This window comes from Aythya fuligula, chromosome 1, assembly GCF_009819795.1.
Source record: "Aythya fuligula isolate bAytFul2 chromosome 1, bAytFul2.pri, whole genome shotgun sequence".
In the NCBI taxonomy this organism is placed as follows: domain Eukaryota; kingdom Metazoa; phylum Chordata; class Aves; order Anseriformes; family Anatidae; genus Aythya; species Aythya fuligula.
The window spans coordinates 13,208,810-13,233,942 of record NC_045559.1 but is presented as its reverse complement, the minus strand read 5'-3'; the positions used below and the strand labels follow the sequence as shown (position 1 = coordinate 13,233,942).

The following is a 25,133-nucleotide window of genomic DNA, read 5'->3' as shown; positions in this document are numbered from 1 at the left end:
AATTAACCATTGAAGGATGATGTATAAGTAATGCCATTCTGTACTTATTAACTGCACTAAACAGAAATCTTTGTAGGAAAAATAGTCTTACAACAATCAATATAATTAACAAAAATGTAAACAGCATATTGTTTTTTTTCTTTTTTGACAGAGTATCAAATATTTGAATGTCTTAAAAAAAAAAAAAAAAAAAAAAAAAAAGGATTCCCTTATTTGCCTATCACTGTGACAATTACACTGTGCTTTTTTGCTGTTTGAACTGTTTGTCCTTTTTGTCGTTCCCATTCCTCATCATCTTTGTCCAAATCAAAAGTTTCTGGATAAACGGGCAGCTTGTCTTTTGGACACTCCTCATAGTAACTTCGAACGTATTTTCCAACAGACCATCCTTTGTATTCCTCAGGCATTTTGCATTCTAAGCCATTGTAGTGAACATTGTAGTGATGCTTCAACCAGTAGAAAAGATAATGAATGTTGTAATCACATCTCCAAGGATTCTCTCTCAGCCATAGTACTTTCAGAAAGTAAAGATCCTCTAGTACTCCATATTCAAAATTCTGCAAGCTGTTGTTTGATAGATCCAGCTCCTCTAAGTTGTTGAGTCCTGAGAAAGAAGCTAATCAACAGAGAGATAATTTATTAAGATGAATTAGAGAAAACGTGCTTATTTGCAACAGAAAATAACTTCTTCATAGTTATATATATTAAGTATATATAAATATTGCTAAAGGCTACAAAAGTACTTCTCAAACACTGAACTTTAGAATATGGCTTGTGCCCTGAGTATTGACATTTGTTCTGAATATGCCAACATTAGGGGAGTTGTACTGCTGATAAAGTTACAAAATGTGTATGACTATGCATGTGTGTAGTATAGGGATGGAGGAGGTAAATGAATGCTTGATTTGCACATAAAATTCTACCATTATTGCAGAAATAGAAATATAGTTGATTACATGTTAGACAAAGTGAAGGCCCAGTAGTTTTTATATGTATGTATGCATTTGTGTATGTATGTATATACAGAGTCTTTAAAATGAATATTTTAAGAATCAGAAGAAAATAAACATGGATCTTCGTAATAACAATTCTGAGTCATATTTCAGAGAGCAGTTCATACTTTTTGCAAGTATACTCAGTTTCACTGCATGGCAGAAGGCTTAATTTAAATAAGTTGACTATGTATAATGTTAAACCTCATAAACCTCATTTTACTGATATTACCACTTTCTACGGCTATTTAACTTCTAAAATACTACTAGAGAAGGATCTTATTGCTTCCTTCTTTCTATCTCTCCTTCTTTGTGACTGCTTTCAGAATTAAAAAACAAATACACATAGGCAATAAACAAATTGCTAAACAGGGACACGAGTTGTAATAACTTAAGAGCAATTATATATAGTGATTTTTAATCCAAAATAGTTTAAATACTTTTGGTTTCTCTATTATTTTCTATCCAATATTATTTAATAGAAGCCTCATTATATGACAACTTTTTAGATTTGGCACAGATACTTAAAGGCATTCAATTATTTGGCGTTTTGGTAAATGATTAGCATTCAGTCAATGAAATTATATTTTTGCACTTGGTTGGCTTACTATTAAGAAATAGCAGCTAAAAACAATCTCTCTTCACTGACTTCCACAATTAACACATTTCAGTGCAAACTTTTATGAGTTTGCTACAAAAGGTTAAATTTGCACTAACTTCTGAATTTTTAAATCCCCATGTTTTTTCTCCCCATTTTTGTATATGACAAAGACATTACCAAAGTTTATAATTGATAAAACACAAATAACATTTTAAAGAATATTTAAAAATATTCTTACCAGGATCAATGTAAGCTATTCCATTACTGTTTAGGTTTAATACCTTCAGTTCACTGACATCTTCAAATTCCTTGGATCTTAGTTGTCTAATTTTGTTGTTGGACAAATCAAGTTTAACTATATCTGGAGGTATGTTACCTGGAACTTTCTTTAAATCTTAAAAAAAAAAAAAAAAAAAAAGAAAAGACATAATTCGTGTTAGCTGTAGATAATCCTTGCTGCTTAGGTGTCACAGTTGCATTCCACACAGAGCTCAGTCTAGCTTTATTTCTCGGTTTCTTTCACTTTATTTTTTTGTTTTTTTTTTTTCCCAATACTTGTGTCAAGACTCAAGATGTTTTTTTTTCCTCTTACTTCTATTGCTTTTTTTCATTTTCATCTTTACATTTCATATAAAAGTTGCTGTCTTCATTAGTGTTTATAGTAAAGCGTCTTTCTATGTTTTACATTTTTATTTTAATAGAACTATACTATCCATTTGCATAGGAATGGGGTAGGTAGTGTAGAATTCATACTATACTAAGGAAAGGTATGTGTGAAATGCTCAATCATTTAGATTAAAAAAAAAAAAAAAAAAAAAAAGACAGTAACTATTTAAATAAAGGTATGTTGGTATGTGCACATCTTCCATAATCTAACTATTGTGTACAGTCTTACATCATCTGTTTTCTGTTGCCAAAAGGCAAAATGATCTAAATTTTATCAGCAATAAATGTGTCAGTTATTATAATATTTAGTAACATATGTAGCTGTACTTCTATAACTATAATTTTGTAGTACTTAAAATAATATTTAATACTTTGCATTTTGTTTCTATAATCATTATATGTCCAGGCAGCATAGTGGCATTTCTAAGCATTCTGTCTATTTACTTCTTTATCCTACTTGAATTACCAGAGTAGCCAAGCACCTCTCTGTCATCTATATACATACCCTCATGGTGGTTTTTTTTTTGAAAGAGTTAGAGAAATAATAGCTTCTTTATGAGTAGTATGGGCACATTGTTGAGAAATGCAACTGTCATTTGAATCTTCTCAGGATAAGATTAACAAACCTAATCTTCATGGTTTTTGTCTACTAAATATTCTAATCTTGGGCTGTTATTACAGTAAAAAGGATGGTTCCTGGATCTGTGCTGAAATTGGTACTTCTGAGTTTCTGAAGACATCTAATGCATCAGTCATTCTAGAGACTAAAGCAACACATCAGAGACTTCTTGCCTTATATTTGAATTTTAGTAGAGGATTGGTATGATAAATACATGTTTTATAAATATGTAAACATTATAAATGCTCCAATCTGCTTTGTTTGGAGTGTTTCCTGCTAGTGCAGATGTCAGTTTCAGTGCCTATTTATCACGAAAATGAATGCAAATAATGCTTGAATTTAGAAACTTGGAGAGTTTTGCTGTACTGGAAAGCAGATTTTTTTCAAACTACTTTGCAGAAAAGCAAGCAGAAAGTACTTTTGCATCCAACTTTCGGGACTTCTTTCTTTCTCTCTTTTTTTTTTCTTTCTTTTTTTTTTCTCTCTTTTTTTTTTCTCTCTTTTTTTTTTTTTTCTCTTTTTTTTTTTTTCTTTTCTTTTTTTCCCCTTTAATGACCAAAGACATTGGATACTTCAGTTTTGAAGCACTGACCATTCTGACATATCACTGATCTGATGAGATATGAATAAGAAGTTCTTAAAAAGGTGGACATACATATAGTTATATTTATTTTTCAGATGTCTGCTCCATGAGCTTTCTGGCATTAACTGGGGTCCTGAGGGACAAAGTGCAGACTTTCTCAAGTCTCCTTAGAGATCCATAGTACTGCTATACTGCTGGTCATTCCATCCCCATCACTGAATAACGGGTTATAATCTTTTCTCTCATCTTACAGATCTGGCAGATATTACACCTTGCTTTCTACTCTGAAATCTTGCCCATGTGGATTTACAGGAATTTTTATGCTTTCTCAGGATTTTGAGTGCATTATATTCCTATTTCTGATGAAAATTCCATTGAAATTGTGCATCTGCTGCACACTAATCATATGCAGGGACAAAAAGTACAATGCTTTCATCAAAGACTGCCATATGTTCAGAAAACCCAAATTTCCATGGGATATGTGCATCCAGCTGTCAAGCATATGCACAATAGATCTGATACTTCCTACAAATGGACTTAGTGTGTGCATGCTAGACATTCCAGAGGTCCAGGAGTGATATAGTTAGCTCTTGACCTGAAGAAGGGAGTCCCTGTACCCTCTCGTACACTCCTGTGGCTGTTGAAGTAACTATTTATTCATTGGTTATTACTAGAGAAGACAGTAAAGACAGTAATCCTTTTCCTTTTTCTTCTTATTTTATTTTATTTTATTTTATTTTATTTTATTTTATTTTATTTTATTTTATTTTATTTTATTTTATTTTATTTTATTTTATTTTATTTTTAATACTGTGAAACTCCTATGAAACTCCCATGAAGATCAGACCACATTGAAGGTTTCTATGAACTTTTTTTTTTTTTTTTTTTTTAAGTAACATTTATCTTGGCAAAAGTTTTTGAGTATTGTTAATGTAGTCAACTTATCTCTTCTATACAACTAAATGGGAAGAGCTGGAAACTCAGTCTTATATCAGCATTTATATTATATATCATTTTTCTGTACAGATGCACTGTTTACTGGGTACATGAGGCAATGATGATGTAATTAGGATCCTATGAAGGATAGATAAGATCTTACCTACAAGGAAAGGTAGGTGAATATTAAGAAATTAATGAATGTTAGCCAATAGAAAAGCATAACTCATTAATAAAAAGATGTGGTAGCTGCATAGCAAAAGGAATTTAGCAGCGAGAAAAAAATAAAAGCATCAAGACTTTTTTATGACATACATAACAGACAACCCATATAATCAAATATTAAAGTGATTAATGCTTTATATTTAGGTATTGTATCCTTATATTGACTTCTGAGCTTCTCTTTGGCATTAAAGTTCAAGAGTAAGGACAAATAGAAGAGTAGAAAACGTGCTGAATGATACAAGTAGGCAAAACATTCTGCAGTGATCTAGTATTATAGGATATAATTTGCAGAAGTTGTGAGAAAATCCTCCCAGTTTGGGCTACTCCTTGCAATACATTTTATTTCAGATTTTATAATGTTGAAGAACAACTCTCTTCTGAATTGTTTTGTTCTTCGCTTTGTTTCAGTGTGGCATAAAATATGAGAAATATAAAGCATGAATAAATGTGCATTTTTGTGTTGATAAATGCCCCAGCTGGTTTGCCCTTAGGGCTTAACTATGGAGCCTGAGATGCATTTGGGAATGGAATGGATCCAAGTGTCTGAAAAACATTTCTTGAAGGCACTTCAGCTTTGAAATGTTTGTACTGGGAGAAAGAACACAGTGGAGGTATTTCTTTATGAAGAGAAGCATGCAATTTCTTCCCACAGTAGAAGAAATCTTGCTCAGAATATATGAGGTTGCAATGGCTCTTCTTTGCAATTAGGTTCCTTTGGGGATTGTAAGCACAGCTGGCTGCTCCAGTCCTGTTTCACAGTTCCCTTTTGTCATTCTTGCTATATTTTTGTTTGTACATGGGAAAGAAGAAAATACACTCTGTGCTTCTTTTTATCAGTACAAAAATTTTGGGACAGCTGTAATATGACTGATGAGTATGCTTATGGTTGTAGAATCAGACAGGTGAGGTGCTGGTGCTTTAGTAACTTATGCAGGGGCTTAATTTCATTCCTGTTGATTTTTGTTGTGCAATGAGCATCAAAGAATATTTGTGACAAAAATATTTGCAGTAGAAAAGAGAGAAAAGTAATTAAAAGTATTAGTTAAAGTAAGTCAAGATAATATTGGTACTATATTGTTTTTCTGTAAATAATATATGAAGAAAAGTAGCAAGGGAGATAGAATATGAAAATAATTCATTCAGTTAAAAAGAATGATACAAACCTTTCCTCTTGCAGTTCAGAGTTGGTACAGGAAATACATAGATGTGGCACAAAGAGGAATCAAATTCTGGTTTGACAGGCTTCTCCTGTTTTATGTTCTTAGGGTCCTGTCTGTCCTCTTCACTACATAGCTGTCCAGCTTTTATCTGTTTTAGCTTCTGATTTTTCAGTTCTATTGGGTGCACACACTTGGCATAATTTCCCAAATTCCTGTTTGTTGGAACCTGTAGCATTGTAACAAGAGTTTCTAGTTCACAGTTGCAATGCCAGGGATTATCATAAAGACGTAGGTAGTTTAGATTGGGCATATAAATAAAAATCTCCTCAGATAAAGTCTTGATTTGGTTATGCTGGAGTAAGAGTGTGGTAAGTTTATTCAAACCAAAGAAAGCCTGGCTCTCAATTTTTAATATATCATTCTGCTGTAAATCCAGACTTTTCAATACTTTATATTTAGAAAACATATTATTCTTCAATTTACGAATCCTGTTTCTTGCTAGCAGCATGTGTTTCAAATCCTCAGGCCAATCAGGTGCCACAAAAATCAGTTTTCTTTCCTGACAGTCTAAGTATTTCTCATGAAGATAAGTGTATATATCACACGGTAGGCCTAGGGCATTGCGCTTAACAGTGCTAGATGCTTTCCTTGAGATTCTTTCCCTTTCATTGTTTCTCAAATTCCTACTCCTTGTCTTCCTAAAGTCAGATGCTTTACAAAGAAGTAGAAGTACTATAATAGTAATTACTTGCATCCTGACATTCAGCTAGCACCAGTTAGTGTTTGTGACAACTGGAACGTAAGTTAAAGTTTTTGGTTGTTTCAAACAGTGTTGTTCAGATTTGAGAAGGCACAGCTGAAGTGCGAGGAATCCCTGTGTTGGAAGAAAAATTAAATGTTAGAACAGATGAAACAGGCCTTTTCATGGAGGCTTGTACATAATGTGCAACTTTCAGTCAATTACCCAATCATTACACTACTTGGAGCTTCACAAATATTTCAAAAATGTAATGTCCTATCTCATTTTTTTTGTTTGTTTTACTGTCTGTGGTCTAATGTCATTCATTTTGATAAAACATGGCAAACTGTGGAGACCACTTTCTACCTGATTTTGTTAAAAGAGTCTCATGTTTAGGAAAATGTCATCAGGCTGAATCTTCTTTGTATTAAGTTCATCTAGAAAGATAAGCTTGAGAGAGGAGCTTGAGGCTGATATTTTCCAGCTTGCCAGGTGTTGACCTACTGGAACATATAAAGAGCCAGTCCAGGTAAAGTCATCGAGTGTTCCTATCAAACCTGAGACTTTAAAGTTCATTTGTTTTTGAGTTGTTGCTTTTGAGGTTGAGTCCCATTTTATCCTAACTAGCTTTGCCACTACCAGGTGTCTCTCATGGTCCATGTCAGATAGACAAAGTTGGCTAGACTGCTCTGAGAAGGACCCAAATACAATCTTTTTCAAAAGCATCTGAGGTTATTGTATGTCATCTGAAGGCAGATGGTGCAAAGGGAACCTGCAGGTCCTGGCAGTGGCCTGCTTCAAACCACTCCCAGGTCTGCCCACCTGAGGAGGCAGAGTGTAGAGGAGTTAGCCAGGAGCTTTTGCATTTCCAGGGAAGCCAAACACAATCACTGGTGATTATTCTTAGGGGAAGACAACCATGCAACCATGTCCAAAATTGCCCTCGTATTGTTAGTAAGATTCTAGCCTATGTTTCCTCCTCAATTTTTTGCAGTGCTCCTATGCAGTGCCACTTGCCCAGTCATTTTCATTAAAGTTTGGCCACATGGTTGTTTCCTCAGAAACATTTTAACCCCTGAAGTTTTTAAATTATCTGACTTTTCATCTCATAAATTTCGTAGTTTTTGTTGGTCACCATCATTCCTTCTGATTTTTTTTTTTTTATTCTTAATTTTTTGGAATTTTTATTTATTTTTTTTTTTTCCTATGACTGTGGACATCTTTGCATTAAGCTCAAATTTTTATTTTTTTATTTTTTTATTTTTTTTTTCCTTGACCTTATCACTTAAGAAGGTGCAATGAATGCAATCTTAAATGCAGATCATTGGAGAAATATTCTATTTCTGAAAATCAGCTGTTCTGGCCCCAAAAAACCTTCTCTTCATCTGGAAGAAAAGTTGTATAATAAATCAGCTAATATTAGGTAAAACCCCTCTGAAAGCAAAGCAATCTGTAATGTTTAAGCAAATTAATAGATCAGTTTAAATCACATCTGGACTGTAGAGCGTTTCCAGTGTTTGTGTAGTTCTAACTTATCATACAAATGGAACAGTCCTGTCTGTGCATGTTACTACATCCCTCCAATCCATGTGGCCAGTTGTCAATATTTACTTAACTTTTAATAACTTTGAAAATCTGTTGATTGTTTTTTTCCGTTTTGTTCCTGTAGTTGCCAAATGTCTATCTGCATTCGGATTCTGTTAATTCATAGAGTGCATTGCAGTGATGACTTTACTCCTCACATGAAAAAATGAAATTTTGTTACTTTTTGGCAGTTATGTGCTACTCAGTGTAATTTGATCATGTGTTTTAATAACTTCAGTCATAACTGTGATCCTCTGTGTTGTTTTGAACTCTTCACCATTCTGGTAATGTGAAAGCTCACTCTATCAGGAGAGCCTGGAAATAGAAAAAATACAACTTGGAAAAGGAAAAGTAATAAATAATTATGAAAATATTCTTTCCCTTTCCTTTCCATCTCCTGGGTCTTAATTGGCATTTATTACTTGTCTTACATCCTGCCTGAAAACTAAATTATAGTCAGCTATAATACCAAAATGTACAACTCTCAGTAGCATTTACAGGTTGATAACTATGTCTCATTTAGCGTTAGAGCAAGAATAATATAAGAAGTGTGTTGTTTCTGTGGCTTAGCAGCCTTAATGATATTTTTCATTGCTTGGATTCTTTGGAGTTATGCAATTGCTCTCAGGGATCCTGAGGGATCAAGGTCCTACTCTTCAAAAATGCATTGAGTTAGACAGTGTAACAGGATGCCAATGAAGTCATAGTTCCAATAGAAAAATAATGTACAGACCTCCTGTTGGACTAATCCTTGACTGCAATTGAAAACATGTATTTGGCTTGCCAGGTGAATATATATTTTTTAAGATTTTTATGCATTTCTTTTAACTGTATAAACATTTCATACTACATTTTCCCTAGTAGATATCTCTATCAGGTTTACTTTTTGTTTTCATTTCAGTTTAGACAAATTAGTTGTTTTTGAAGATAAGACTAAGGCAAAATATTATGTGTTTAACAGGAGTTTTTGCATCATTACCTTTGAGGATAGACTTAAAATTGGGCAAAGAGAGTGGCTGTGGGAGGGCTGTTTCTAGTGTCAGACATCTACTTTTCTTTATTGTATTAAAATTGCAAAAATCTCTGAAAAGTTGTAGTTTCCAAAAATTATATGTACACATTATATTTACACAGAAGAGATATCAAAATTCTCTGAAATTCCATACTTGCAGATAATTAGTAAGGCATTTCCTACATTTTGTCTGGTTGCTGCACCTCTACTCTCAGATGGAAAGAATATTTCATGTATACAATCAAATAATAGTATCACAATATGTACTGAGGGAACTGATAATTTATGTAGAAAACTTAATTCTGTCGTTTCCTAACACCAAATTGCTTAATTAGGTTGCTTTCTCATCTTTTGTTAACATAAGACAGAAAGCAGGCAGAAAGCTAAGCCAGCAATTAGTTGAAAGAATGTAAGAAGAGACGCTTCCTCTGGACAACTTCAGCTATGTATTCTAGTTTTTTTTTTTTTTTTTTTGTCTGTTTGTTTTTTGTGTGTGTGTGTGCATGTTTTCTGTTCAGTAATCTGATATGGCAATAGTTTCTACTAGGAAATTGACCTAAATGGACTGAATCTGTGATAAGAATTCTTATGTTTGCATGGCACTCTGAGAATTTGAACTTCTAAACTTTCAAAAGATTTTTTTTGGTGAATGTAAGAATTTGCAAGACTTAATTCTCTCTGAATGCCAGGGACTAAATGTAAGTAATACAAATTTTCTTCACAAATCTATTTCATAGTGAGAAGGAATTTTTTTTTTTTAAAGTGCTTTTGTTATTTGAGTACACAAATCTCACTGATAATAAGTAAAAAGAGTCATGTTCTTAACTAATTAGTTCTATTTGAAAACAGAGCTTTTTAGTATTCAGAGGTAATCAGAGAAGTTCTCATTTATTTTATACATTGCTAGGGGAAACTTATGTTCAATGTGAATGAAGTTTAATAAAAAGACTTCAAAATTTCACCAGTTTCTTGGGAGGTTGTCACTTATTTTAAGTTTGGAGTTGTCAGCTACAATATTTTAATCCTACATTATTTCTAAATTCTTTATTGCTTCATTTGTTAGTACACCCCGGGTTCTCAATACGTCTCGCTAAATTTCTAGGAATTTGTGAGAGCCTTTATGTGAAAGGTGTCTAAGTGCAATGACCGTTATATGTTTTGTCCATTCTTTTTCCTTCAATGTTTCCTTCAATATTTTTGGTATTACATCATTTTGCCAATATGTATTTGATACATACCAGCAAGTATGTTCCTATGTGATGCCTGGACCTAGTTCAGATAGCAAGGATTAAGATTTGTTCTCAGTATGAGCTGTAAATGACTTTACCCTGTGACCCTGTGTATTTGGAGGAAAAACATTTAGCTATGACTTTTAGCTATGACTTTAGCTGTACCATGTGATGCCCATTTTACTCCATGCCCATTTTACTAATTATTGCAGATGAAGCTGGTGAATCAGCATTCCACTGATTAAATATACCCAAGTATTCTTTCAAAGTAATGAAAAGAAGAAAATTTTCAACAAGTAGCAAAATTTGACAGTAGATGATATCCTAATATTATATTGTTTGTCTTAGACTATCCAACTATCCTATTACATGGACCATGTGCAGAGATGTTCAAAATGCTCCTTTTGGTATGGTCTTAAAACTTGCTGATTATATGCAATTCACATCTGAATACACATAACATAGCTATTAAGCATCTCCCAGATATAATTCGGTTCAGCATGTTTCCACATAAAGCAGAAAAAAAGTGCAAACCTTATTTAAAAAGTCTCTTTCTCTCTTTTTCACTGATATTAAATGTATTCCTTTCCTGGATTACATCAGATGATTAGCTTATTATAGAATATAGAAGACGTTTCAGAATATTGTTAGAATTTTAATTAGGTTTAATAAGGCAGTAGCTTCTGACCCAACTATTATGTAGTAATGCATCATATTAAAATTTTAAGAACTCTTCCAGGAAGAAGAAAAAAAAAAAAGAAAAAGGAAAAAATGAAAAGAATGAACGGGCATAAAATAGTGAAATAACCATAAAAAACTTCAGAATATCATATTTTGGCAAATTCAAAGGACTGGTGAAGTTGGTGAACTGATGAAATTGTGAGGTAAGAGATACTTAACAATATTTGCAAGGAAAAAAATGTGTTTCTTTAGATTTTGAAGCTAAATTAACATTCAAATTTAAATATTTAAATATTTAAATATTTAAATATAAATGTTAAATATTTAAATACAAACATTTAGGTTTTAAATAAAAAAAAGATAAATTTCAACTTCCTAAGTGTAATTTCATTCCATAATGTATATATGTATGTTTTGTTATGATTTTTGTTATGATTCTTTTATGATAAAAGAAGGTTCTTATAATAGTATTGCATATTTGGTTATGTGATGGATATCATTGATACAATAATCGGTATGCAAACATCCACCAGACACAAGACTACCACATAAAAAGAATCTCAAACATAGGTTTTCCAAGAATAGACTTGGCAAACATCTGTCAAAGATTGCTTAGGCTTATTTTTCTATCTCCACTGGAGGTTTGGACTAAGATGACCTATTAAAATCTCTTCAGCTTTTATTGCAGCAGCTTCAGGTCTTTATTGCCATAATTAAATATAATACTTAATTTCATGAGCTGCTGATTCTCTCTTTTCATCCAGTTTTCTTCTTTTCTATGAAGTCTGTCACAAGTATCTTACTGATCTGCCACGTTTTTCATGACTGATTTTAAGCTTTAAAAATAAAAAAAAAAAATAAAAAAAAAAAGAGGAGAAAAAAAAAGGGAAAAGATATGGAAAAAATTTCTGTGTCCTCTTTCAAGGCAGAGTTATATTGCAGATCATTTATATGTACCTCAACTAACTTTAGACAAGAGACATACTGATAACAATTAGAACATGATAGAGCAGGTGGTCAGTCTAATATGACCACCTGAAAGTATATGGTTTTTTCACAGTATGCGCTACGTCCTTTCACTTCCAATTGTGACTGGACAGGTGGACTTCACTGTGGTCATCTCAGGAGAAAAATTCAAATGATTAACCATCTGATAATATTTTTAGCCTTCTGATTATTAGCAGCAACATAGTGTATATTGAGAACTTCATTCTGGACTAGTCATAGACTCATTTAGGTTTAAAGGGACCTCTGGAAATCATCTAGTTCAACCACCCAACCAAGGTAGATCCAACTAAGTTAGGTCACAGCACCTTTTCTAGTGCAGTTCTGAGTATCTCCAAGGACAGAGATTCCACAACCTCTCTGGGCAAAGTGCTCTGATTTTGGCCTCCCTCATGGTGAAAAAAAAATTCCTAGTTATCTAACCAGAATATACTATGTTGTAAAGTGTCTTCAGTCTCTTGTCCTTTAACACTTTCAAAAAGAATCTCTTTTTGTGTTTTCTATACTCCCATTAGATAGTTACAGAGAGCAATAAGATCTCGCCCTTAACAGTCACTTCTTCAGGCTAAACAAAACCAATTTTCTCAGACTCTCCTTGTACATCATGTGCCTCTAACAATATTGGAGGACCTCCACTGGACTAGTCAGAGAATGCCAATATCTTCTTGTACTGGGGAGCCCCAAAAGGTTGCTGTCTCCAAAGAGACAGTTCTGTTCTTATTTCTTATGAAACCATCAGTTCTCACAACCTCTGTCAAATAGAGGGGAATAATTACTTCCCTTGACTTGCTGATTAGACTCCTGCTAATACAGCCTAGTAGGTATTAGCACATATATGTGCTAATATTATGTAATTGGCCACCATTTTCATGCACGCTGTTGATTTACATTGAAATTACTATTGACCAGGATTCTCAGGTGCATAGGTTTGATAGTCCAGTTCTGCTTTATATCCAGTCTGTGCCTAGCCTATTTCATAGGATTATTCCATCCCAGATGTGGGACTTTTCATTTGTCTTTTTTGCATTTCATGAGGTTTCTGTCTGCCTATTTTTCCAGACTAAATCTCTCTGAATAGTGATCCTACTCTTCCGTATATTGACACTCCCCCAGTTTGGTGTCTTTTGTGAATTTGCTGAGAAATGCACTCTGTTCTGTCATCTAGATCATTACTAAAGAAATATTGACCCTGGAGGGATGCCAGTTGTCACAAGCCACCAATGGAATTTATTACTATTGGTGACAATCCTTTGGCTTTGTAATCCAGAAAAAAAATAACTCACTTTGAAGTCCACTTATCCAGCTTATGTTTTATTTCTTTGGCTATAAAGCATACTGCATTGAAGACCTTGCTGTAGTCAGGATAAACAGAAGCTGCTGTTTTCACCTTATCTGAAGATCCGGTCATTTCATCACAGAGAGCTATTATCTCAGTGAATAATGATGTATCCTTGGTAAATTCACGTTGGCTGTTCCCTATCACCTTTTTATACTTCATGTGTTTGGGCATGGCTTCAAGGATCGTTTGCTACATAACCTTCCTAGGGACTTAGGTGAGGCCGACTCGCTGTAGTTTCCTAGATCCTTCTTCCTCTTCCTGATGGTGGATGTGACATTTCCTTTCCTCCAGTCATCTGGGATTTTTCTCTGCTTACTTAGACCTTTCAAAAATGATGAGTGAGGCCTCTCACTCTATACTGGGTTTATGTGGCAAGGTTTCAGTAACTGGGGGGCTGCAAGGCTCTGTGAGCAGATCCCAGCATCTGCCCCGTGTCAGATCAGAGCCAGCTCCAGCCAGTTCCAAAAGGGACGTGCCACTGGCCACTGCCAGCTGAGCCAGGGAGCCACGACAGAGCAGATCTCCATACTGCAGCCTGTGGAGAAGCCTCTGGCAGAGCAGGTAGATTTGGCCAGGAGGAGGCTGCAGCCCATGGTGATGAGCCCATGCAGGAAGAGGAGGTCTGGCAGGAGCTGCTGCCCATGGGGGACCCATTTTGGAGCAGTCCATTCTTGAAGGATGAATCCCATGGTACAAACCCATATTGAAGCAGTTATTGAAAAGCTGCAATCTGTAGGAAGTCCATGTAGGATCACTTTGAGAAGGATGGCATGTGGGAAGGACCCCATGCTGGAGCAGGGGAATAGAGTGACCATGAAGAAGCAGCAGACAAAGAGTCACTGACTGACCACAACCCCCATTCCCCATGTCTCTGTATCACTCCGGGGGAGGACATAGAAAGTGTTTTTAGTTTGCTTTTAGTTTCTCACTGCTCTAGGCTGTTTAGCAATAATTCATATTAATCTCCCTACTTTGAGTCTGTTTTGCCCATGATGGTAATTGGCAAGTGATCTCCTTGTCTTTATCTCAACCCTTGATTCCTTTTCCATCATATTTTCTTCCCCTCTTCCTTTGAGGAGGGGGAATGAGAGAATGGTTGTGGTGAAGTTTAGCTATCCATTGGTATGAAACCATCACAAAGTGACAGGAACCAACTTTCTTAGTACTCATGCATCTCACCTGGTCTTACTTCCTTAAGTGCTCACTGATAATATCTTCTATTGGGGGTGTTGCTTCACTCCCTGACTCTTCTATAAGGCTTCTGGAAGGCCTGAAGGCATGCCTCAGGATTAAAACTGAGGCAAAAAAAACATTATGTACCTTGGCCTTAAAGGTCATCCAGCTCTCCTGGGCTCTCCTTTTGCCCTCCATGGCACTGAGATCCAATTACCATGAGATCCTTTCAAGTAGACCATTGAAAAAGTCAAGATTTGCTCTCAAGCTTAGGCTTTCTCTCACAATTTGTCTTGCTGTCTTCTCTCAGGATTTTAAGCTCCTCTTTTTCATGGTTGCAGTAACCAAGACCACTCCAGTTCTTCACATCCTGGACCATTTTTTAACTTTTTATTTGTGAAGTCAGTGCAGCAGAACATCATCTCTGGACTGCTCATCAGTCATCTGGATCAAGAAATTGTCTTCAACACACTGCAGAAGTGTTTAGATTGTTTGCAACCAGACATGTTGTTCTCCCAGAAAGTTTCAGAGGGGTTTAAGTCTCTCATGAGTAAGGCTTCTTCCAGCTGTCCAAAGATGGTTCCATCTGCTTTCTTGATCAAGCAGTCTGCAGCAGATACCTACCACAATGTAATGCTAATACACCCACCCTCTAATACTAGTTTAATTAACAATATATGCCAGCCTACTCTATATATTTCACAGAGTTCTACAGAAACTTTAAAGAGAGCATGCTAGTCAAAAAATTTCTATGGCATGTCCAGTTACTATTGATGGTGTAAAAAGTTTGTATGAAGGTATGGTCATAAAAATGGATTTTTGCTAGAAAGGATTGTTGATAAGTGTATTGTGTGAGATAAGTACTTGTGTGCCAGCTGGGAGAAAAAAAAAATGTTCTAAAATCTTATTTGGATGATTGGTTACAGAGTTCTGCCTTTCCTGCTTAGATATATTCCTCTATGAGGCTGAAAGATTGCTTGGTTGGTTAAAGATTGCTTGCTGCATTAAAGCCTGCCATAAAGGAAAAGAAGCTTGTTGACCCAGGATAATGGCCTCCACAAAGCAGTGTATAGATTTTGAAGATAGCTGAAGATTTTTTCTCTTTCCCATGAGGAAAACTAATGTTCTCCTTTCAAAGTCCATGAAGTCCAGAAATCTGTTTTTCTTTTGTATTTGCATAATATATTTTTGTTCCTCTCAGTCTATAATGCAGTATTCTCAGATTACTAACATATGCTTCAACAAAGTTTTCTGTTGAGTGTCTCTAGTCCTGCCAGTCTCCTCTTCATCAGTTTTATTCTCATCATAATCTGTATTTTCTCCATGTTGGTTAATATTTTGTCTTTCTAAATTATCACATAGTTTTACTGATGTTTGGAACAGCTGTTCTATATGTAATCCTAGCCTATGTTATTCTGGTTACCTAAGTATTCTGTTACCACCAAAAGTCAGATCCATGTATTTCATTTGATATGTAAATCACATTTCAGCAAGGAAGCATTCTCCAGAGTAGATGAAGCTTTCAATGTGATAAAATATTTGAAATAAAAAGGAAATTTCTTCTCTGGTAAAATACTGGTATATATTTTGCAATTAACATGTACCTCAGTAATAGTAAGCTTTTCCAGCCACACATTATGTTCCTGGTATAAAAGTATAAGATACTAGTCTTTCTATTGACAATTTTGGGGTAAAAATGAAAGATCACTGTTTCTGAGATTACAAGGAAGTTAAAAAATTCGCTGCCCTGTGAAGACTTACATAGCAGACACACTTCATAAACAATTCATGTGCCATGTCAAAAAACACATCTCACCATAGGTCCTGTTTAATAAGGTAACTAGTACAAAGTTCTTAAAGGTGGCAGTATTGTATTTTGTAGTATTGTACGTGAAGTTTGCTATTGTATATCAAATATATCCATTATTAGAACAATGAACAAGTGTAGTCTGAAAGTGGTGAAAGCACTCCATTTTTGATTCTCTCCTATGTTTCCACACAAAAAAAAATAACCTCTGTATTAAACAACATGAATCATCAGGTACAGTTTCCTTCTGAAAAGTTCTTCTGCATATGGTAGACATGAATATCGTCTATTTGGAATGTGTGAGAAGGTGATTTTATCAGATTGCATTTAAAAGAATGATCCTGAGACTGCTAATGCCAAATTAATCAAAAGAGCCGATATGACACAATTCCTGAAGAATTCAGCTGTAACACAAAACAAGGATTTATTTTAAAACAAGTCTACTTGCTCAAACTTAAGTTCTAAGAAACCTGTCACTTTAAAAATGGCAGAAGAAGTCATGTATTAAAAGTCTCAGGTCATAAAAATGGGTCATATGACCTGCAAGGAAAATCAGTGTCTCTTCAAGAGTACTAGAAAGTTTTGAACAGCATTCAAAATGCAATAAGAAAGGCTTCTCTGTACCTTAAGTTGTGCAACCTTGTGGTAACATATAGTTTTAAAAGTTTTTAAACTGCCAGAGTTAATAAAATTCTACTATTTTATTATCTGTTTTCCTAGATGTGTTTGGAAGTGTACTCTCTCAGAGTTTGATTTTCTCCACTCAACTCTGTGACATATGTCACTACAATGCAAAAAGACATGCTTCTCTCAAGAAGCACACTTATATTTCTGTACTTAATGTGAAATAAATGTTTCTATTTAGTAAAAAAACACACATGCATGACCTCATATTCTGTTTTTTTTTTTTTTTTTCTGTCTTGTTTTCTTTTTTTTTTTCATAAAATGTAATCTTACATTTCATGTAATATTTTTGTATTATCCTTTTTTACAGATAACATTGTCTACCAGCTTCCTCTCTCTCTCTCCTTCTTTTTTTTTTCCCTGTTCAGTTCAAGACAGCATGTTTCCCCACTCTATATTGAAAGTATAAAGTCAGTTCTGAAAATTTATGCCACTCCTTAAGTAGTCAGTTCCTCAGTGGGTGTTCCTGTCCTTCTTCAAAATGACTTTTTGCTGACTTGCAGAACTGCAAATATAGACTAAATGTCTACCAGAGCAGTGGGTCCTAATTCTAGGCTCTGATTTTCTGTATGTTTTCATTTGTGGTGCTTGTGGCAATAGTTATTTATTCCAGTTAGAAATTTAGTTCAGTAAAATAAATAGTTTTCAGCATGCTACAAACCAAGTCTACAGATGGAAACTTGAATATATTCTGAGTATAGATTCTTAGCTTTTACAGCGTGCTGTAGATTAACATTTTCCGTTTATACAGTTTGCTTTCTTTTAGCTAACATTTAGTATAATGAAATATTTTTCAAAATAACTGATTAAAACTTTAGAAAACATTGAAAAATATGAGATATAGGCACTTAATTCACTTCGGTATCTCTTTCAACTTTTCAGATTCTTTTAATAGTACTCTTCTAAATAATTATATGAGCAGAGAAGCTCTAAGTGTACATTTGTGTTGTTAACGTCCTTTGATAGAGCTCTGGTTTTCATTTCCACCAGGCACTGCTTGTAAAATCAATGGCAAAGAGTCCACCAAGCTTACACTGTGAAGTCTATTCATTTTCAAAATATGCACACAAAAATCGCAGTTAATTAAAAAAGGATGGTTTTGCAGTTGAGATAACTTTAAAATGATATTGTTTTGATACAGTGAAATATGCTGTATGATAGTGCTATTCCCCACTAATATGCAATTCATGGAGCAGAGGAAAAAGTGCAGCAGAAAAACAAAAGAAACTTTCAAACCTCAGCAAGAAGCAAATTCTATTTAATGTATAACAGCTTTTCCTACAGTAATTTCCAGAATATTTTAGCTATAGTATTTTATATTCTTTTCATTCTGTAACATATTCTTGTAATAAGCTGCACTCTCTCTCACTCTTTTAATTTTGAAAAGGAGCTTTCCCAGTTTGCAGTATCTGAGTTTAGCTCCCTGCAAAAAAATCACAGACAAAGGTTTACAGTACCTGGGCTCTGGAAGAGGATGTCACAAGCTCATCTGTTTGGACCTTTCAGGTTGCATTCAGGTTTGTTGTTCACGTCTTTCTTTCATTCTGTGAAGGAGAGAATCCTTTATATGACTGGCTGCATCCTGCATTCATGGTATACTGAAGCAGAACAAGCACTGCAGCAGGCTTCCAGGGTTTTGAATTACATGACTACAGCTGTTTAAATTTTACTGAGGAATAATAGCACTATAGGTTTGGATCACGTCCAACAAAGTGTCAGATCCACAAACAGCTAGTACTTACTGCATAATGAGAACAAGGCTTGCTTTTTGTAGCCATAAATAGACTAATTCTATGTTATGATTAGTTAGGATTTTAAATCAGGAGGTTTGGAAATGCAGTTTTTGCTAAGGTATCAAGAAATAAAAGACACTGTGCATTGGAAAAATATAAAATTTCACTCGAGTTCCTGAAAAGGAAATTAATTCAAAAGTGAACTTCCCTTGTTATTTTATAATGATTTAAAATATAGATTGAAGTAGTGTCCATAACTAAAAATAGTGCTTTTTTTTTTTTTTTTAAAGTGTATTTTATATCTTGAAATGTGCTACAAAAGTATATGTAATACTAAACTGTAATGTAGTAAAAGTTTGCAGTGTGTTAATAAAGACTCCTATGTATATCCCTGCATACACTGAGAGGATTCTCCAAACCAAAAAATACATGCAAAATGATAAAGAAATGAGGGTACTGGAGTAATGGTTTAGCTTCCCATTTCACAAAAACTTTCCAGAACCAAGGATGAAAGCAGATATAACAAGTCTTGTTCTTACTCTTCTTGCTCTGAGTGTCTGTCTCTTGTTTCTGACAATCACGCTGAGAATATGGGAAGTATTGCACAGTGATAACATGAAATTTGAAATGAGGGCTGAGGTTAGAGCTAAGAACTATCTACCTCTTCAAAATACCAGTAATTGGTTATTTATTTGAAAAAGCAAAATTTCCGCTTGTTTAAGAAGTGTAATCATGAAGTGTAAGGATCTGCCTCTAGAAAGCATGATCTAACTACTGTCAGAGAAGAGTGAGTGATCATCATCAAACTAGGAAAACCACGGTCTTCCCCTTTCCAGTGGAATGAAGTGGATTTGCTTACCAGTGTATTTGAGAGCTCTGAAAGGCATTCCACAGCTTCCTCCATTTTGGGTTTCCCTCTGATTCTGGAACAGTGTTTAATGATCATAACTGAGCACTTAAGTAAACAGTTAAAACCAAGAGAAGCGTCAAATTGCATCAGTGTTGCAGAAAGCATTTTAATAGGACAGATTTATTTTTTTTTTCCCTCACTGGATGAATTAAACCAAAGGGAACTACTGTATGTATGGTTAACATTTCAGAGTTAGAAAAATGTTGTGATACTATAGTATAAGCATATAAATGATGTTAAAGAGTATTCTATAGACCAGAATACATATTCTGTAGAAGCCTGTTTTTTTTGTTTGTTTGTTTGTTTATTTTGTTTTTTCCCTTCATTTTAACATTATAGTTCTTTTTATATGAGTTCTTATTACTGCTATAGATCTTGAACATCTATTTAGAAAGCCCATCTGTAAAATGGATGATTATGGGTGATTATGCTAATGGTTTTACAGGCAGCAACTTGAATACAAGCATTAAAAAAACTTGTTAAAGCCTAGGTGGGCAGAAGAGTGGAAATCAAGCACACATCTTCTAGTTTTGTTGAATAGTTTCATGTTATTCTTATGAAAAGTAGAGATTTCCTTGTGTCCTCTTCAAAAGGTGTCCTAGGACATCATCGACAATCTCAAAGTACCAAAAATCCCAATTTGTTTGTCCTGCTTCTGAAGCTTAATGATAGAGATGGAATATTTTCTGCTATTAAGACAACAAAACTGAAAAAAATAAAGAATATATAGGAATTGCATGTCATTTACATTGAGATTATACAACTAGAAAAGTTTGGTGAGAGGTGTTTCCAGTTAAATTAGAAAGATGAAGATTTTCAAAGAAATTGACCTTTTTCTTGATGCCAAGGTCTATGGCTTACTGATTTCCAGATGAACTATTCTGGCCCAAAATATTTTAGAGCAGCCTATCAATTGCTGAAGTTAACAACAGCTGGCTAAGAGATCACAAGGCACTGGGGAAAAATAAATTTGACCTGTTCATTTCTTGAAGTGTTGCAGTGCTTGTGGGGATGTCAGAGAAGCTGTTGGCAGACATATAGGCTTCACCAGTTTTCACCATCTGAGTTCCTCCTGCTCTGACTTGGGAGAATTCTCATTCTGGCAGCTACTGTCAACTTCTGGCATCTTCAGACATATCAAGCAGGAAGAGGGACCAGTACTTGAGAAGAAAATCTGAGCTGTGTTAATTATCAAAGAAGACTCATTGTTTATCTTTCTTGACTACAAACTTGTGTAACGGTAGGATAAGGTACACATGCACTATTCTGTAATTTAAAAAGGTGACAGTTCAGGAGTATGTTAACATATGCTTTTTTGGACAGTGGAATACTAAAAGAAAAATAACATGTGGAGGCAAGCCATCAGTGCAATAAGCCAAACATCTGAAAGTATGTCACAATTTATTTTATCATCCTTGGCAAATTTGAAAAAAAAAAAATTATAGTCCCTAGCAGACCACAAGAGTACTTCCACAATGTGGAACACTTATTTTCTAGTTTCTGCATTGACAATGTGTTGTTTGACAATACTGGAATCACAGAAAAATGTTTCTTAAAAATCACTTCTGTGCTGCAGAGTGTTCTCTCTTGAAGGGTGGATTCCACAGAAACAATTTGTTCAGGGGGAGAAAGAAAGAATTTAAAGCAGTACTGTATGTGATAAGAAATAAGCCAAAAACTGAATCAAAATTATGTTTTCCTATTCTTTGTAATTAAGAAACTATATAAAAAGATTAAATGGATTTTGACATTCTTACAAACATTTAATCATTTCACTACATTTTTTAAATCTGTGGGGACAGATCTTTACTTGTGGTTTGCTCCGTGTTTGTTTTGGTATAGTTTCATTTTAGATGTCAGCATATTAACATACAGTTAGGAAAAGAACAATAAACCAGTCATTTACGTATCAGACTGAGAGCTCCTCACAGACAGGGATTTATGTTTTATATTGGATCATTGCATTGACTTTTGTTCTAACACATAAAAAAAATGTATAAAACTATCTTACTGAGTCATGCAGGAAAAGTTTGTTTTGCAAAATTTTATAGCATCTTATAATAACCTTCAAAACATCCTCCCTCATAGTTCATTTGAAGAAAGAGGTTAAAGAGGAATTTTATTTATCCAAAGAAAAGAATACAGTATTAAATTCCATATGTGTCCTAATGGTGATACTCTGGTGAGCATTCCAACAACACTGAAACTCCAAGTTGTTTCACTTTTTATTGTCAACAACACTGTAACAGTCAACAACACCGAAACTTTTTATTGTTTCGCTCAAATGTGCATGAAATTTTGTATTCCTACACCTTATCTCCAACAGTGTCTTAAGTTTCATAGATAATCAACAAGGCCTTTAGTAAAGAAATTCAACATTAAGATGTTATTTTTATTGGAATAAATGAAAATAAGGCAAATACCTATGATATTGCAACAGCATCTAAATGTTGACTAACTTAACTGAATCTTATCTGAATGCATGAGATCCGTTATCCAGCTTTAAGTTAAAAAACAGTTTAAGTGAAAAAATTTGAAACGATCTGTACAAGGGTATTATTATCTGCTTCAGTATAATTGTTTTTGGCTTGCATAGAGGAAAACACTAAATTGCTGCTATTTGTGGTATCAAATTGCTATGTTAAGCAAACAGTGTTTTTCCAGACAAAAAGATTAAAAATCCTTTAGACTACAGTTCACATTTTGCAATCTTTACTGAATTTCAGAAACAGATGTGCTACTTCTGTCCTTAAACATTGTTGAGTTTGATCTGATTACCTGCTAGATGTTGTTTATCCTTTTCAGAACAGGAATTCCACTTAACTATAGGCACCTTACTGAACGAAAATTACCTTAATTTGTTTGTATAACAATTAGAGTACCTCACAAGAGAAACCTTTTCTGATATCCATAAAAAACATACACATGCTTTTCGCTCCTTTATGCATTTAAGAGAAGGTATCGACACAACACACCACTTCAGATCTTTTAAGCTTCAGATCTTTTAAGAAACAGCATATTGCTGCCTAATAATTCTTGGCTGTGTAGTCCTCTGGTTGCCTTCTTGTTCTTATCATTGAGAAACTTGCTCTTATGATCTTTTGAAGCTTTGGCTTGTTTCCTCAATATTTCTTCTAGGACCATATTTCATTTTACTGTGGCCTCTGATGGTCAATTCATAGCCGGAGACCTTCGTGCAAGATTACTACTATCCTGATATGAGGCCCATGTCTGACCACTGCAGGACCTGACTTCTCTTGTAACCCTGTACATTTGAGAACTGGGAATTCAAACTCCAGGATTACTTGTCGGAAATAGACTCTTCTCAGATTATTTTATTTCCCTGTCTGCTTTGACAGCTAAGAGTCATTAATAGACCAGGTTCTTACATCACTTAAGACCATTTTTCTATTATCTGACAGTCTGTTTAGAAGTCATATCTTGCCCCTGCACTGGACTGCCCCCTCCACCCCTAAAGTGCTGCTCTCCTACTTTCTTCAGCTATTTCTTGAAATATAGCAGTTTTCAGAGCAGCTGCTCCGTGACAGACCTTCCTTGAATACAAGCAGCTGACAGAGGGTAGTTGATGGGATTTGTTTTGCCGTGTGTTGCCTGCAGGATGTTACAGACCACTGTAGAAAAAACATTGATGCTCCACTTACATCCACAGTAGTAAGGGTGTCACTTGTGTCATGAGTCACACTGTATTCCACCTGTGTGGACATGAGACCTGCACAAATGCTTCAAGCCTGAGAAAACATAAAGAGCAAGACAACCTGGCTGTAAGTTAAAAGATGGGGCATTCTGCCAGAAAAGAAAAGGCAGTCTGCCTTAACTGTAACTTAAAGAGTCAGATAGTTAAGGAGAAAAATAATAATCATAAAATAATTAAAACAAAACAAAACACACCAAACCTCAGACACAAAAAGAACCAAAATGTTAAGCTTGTGTAAACAAAAGAAGATGGAAACCCAGTGCATTAAATTCCTTGCTCAATGTTAGAGTGGAAGGAAAGCAGGTTTGACCCTTGTTTCCACTGAGAAGTAGTTGTGGGGAGCAGTCAAATGTACTACAGAAGGTAGAGGTTGCAAGTGCAAGAACCAGAAGCATTTTCTAGTGCAATGCCACCATACTGTAGTGTGACCAGTAGCTACTGCTTAGCTTCTGGCTTTCTTTTCTGTGACTATCTCCTGTCTGCTAAAGGTGTCTGCTGTCAGACAACACATAGACCCTAAGCAAACCCAGTGCTTTACACTGCTGCTCCCCGTGACTTGGCAAATCATGCTTCTGCAGGAGTTGGAGTCCCTCCCAGTACACTTCATCTTTGAAGTTTCCTCCTTTTGGATACTTATCCCCATAGGCCTTACTTGGTACCTAATTGTACATGCCAGACTGTTCTTTTGTGTATGTTTTCCAAGTGAATGACTCATGTAGTACAAGGCTGGAGGCTGAGCTTCACAAGATTGCTATTTGTGTCGTAACTCTTCATGCAAAACACGTTCAACTTCTACAGTAGAGTAGCATTGCTTGACATTTTAATGTTAACTAGCACTGACAGTCTGTTTTGCCACATCCTTTTATTACTGCTGGGATATCCTCCCAATTTCAATACTCTGGGAAATAGTGAGATCACTATATGTGAATATCAAGGACAACCTTTTCTCTTGTGGTTCGTATCCATGACATCTGTAGAACACGTGGCTAAGGGGAAAATTTTCCTCTCCTTTACACAGGATTTACATGTTAAAGAAGCTACTTTGTATGCCCAAGACTGAGCAGCCCAGAGATAATAAATATATGGAGAATTTCAGTTATTTATATAGTGCTCACAGTTTAGAAGTTACTGTTAGAATGGGTTATAACTATTCAAAATTGCAACATTCAGTACTGTATGCAGACTGTTTGCTGATCCTTTGTTATATGACAGCATAGGTATATGAATATTTTATTTCACCATTTTCCCTTCAAAGTCTCTGGTTTAAAAATGTCAACAGATAATGTCTGTTGTGTTTCTTGACTCTCCACATCTTTCTGATCCAACTTTTAAAGCCCTTCTGAATGTAAACTCATTAAGGTCAGGATTGAAGGTTAGTATAATATTTCATAAAATTATTAGAATGATTTTGAAAATTCATCTACATCATTTGGAACCAGTAAAAATCTGTTAACTGATTTTAGTAGGCATTTGGATGTATGCCCCTAATGTATGTCAGATGTGTAACTTACATCTTTATATATTTTCAACAGGAAATGGCCAAATTACTGATTTGAGTTTCAAGCTGATAAGTAAATGCTGCCCATACATCAGGCTTATTCATATTGCCTGATGCCAGATGAAAGATGTTGGTCTTAACATGATTTCACAGCTGAAGTGTATTCATGTCCTGAGTGTAGCAGACTGCTTATGGTACTATATCACACCCAATTTTCTGTAAAACATTCTAAAAGAATTTAG

The 25,133-nt window shown here is 34.8% G+C and overlaps 2 protein-coding genes across 2 annotated transcripts in view; one reads left to right on the top strand and one right to left on the bottom strand.

The window, feature by feature from the left end:
• Nucleotides 1-25,133, top strand: part of FBXL13 (F-box and leucine rich repeat protein 13) — a 74,773-nt gene that overhangs the window by 22,792 nt on the left and 26,848 nt on the right. Inside the window, 5 exon segments of the mRNA XM_032200007.1 lie at nucleotides 18,389-18,581; nucleotides 24,039-24,048; nucleotides 24,649-24,730; nucleotides 24,733-24,765; nucleotides 24,926-25,109. Coding sequence (XP_032055898.1) covers nucleotides 18,389-18,581; nucleotides 24,039-24,048; nucleotides 24,649-24,730; nucleotides 24,733-24,765; nucleotides 24,926-25,109 — 502 coding nt within the window.
• On the bottom strand, nucleotides 209-18,557 carry LRRC17 (leucine rich repeat containing 17). The gene is made up of 4 exons (XM_032193470.1): nucleotides 18,493-18,557; nucleotides 5,786-6,656; nucleotides 1,832-1,987; nucleotides 209-616 (listed from the first exon to the last, which is right to left on the bottom strand). The coding sequence occupies exons 2-4, from the start codon at nucleotides 6,534-6,536 to the stop codon at nucleotides 210-212; spliced, it is 1,314 nt and encodes a 437-aa protein (XP_032049361.1). The 5' UTR covers nucleotides 6,537-6,656; nucleotides 18,493-18,557; the 3' UTR covers nucleotide 209.

Coding starts and splice junctions, on each gene's coding strand:
- LRRC17 (XM_032193470.1), bottom strand. CDS start 6,536: ATGCAAGTAATTACTATTATAGTACTTCTACTTCTTTGTAAAGCATCT. Junction 1,988..5,785: donor TCTGAACTGCAAGAGGAAAG/GTTTGTATCATT, acceptor TTTTTTTTTAAG/ATTTAAAGAAAGTTCCAGGT. Junction 617..1,831: donor AATAGCTTACATTGATCCTG/GTAAGAATATTT, acceptor TCTGTTGATTAG/CTTCTTTCTCAGGACTCAAC.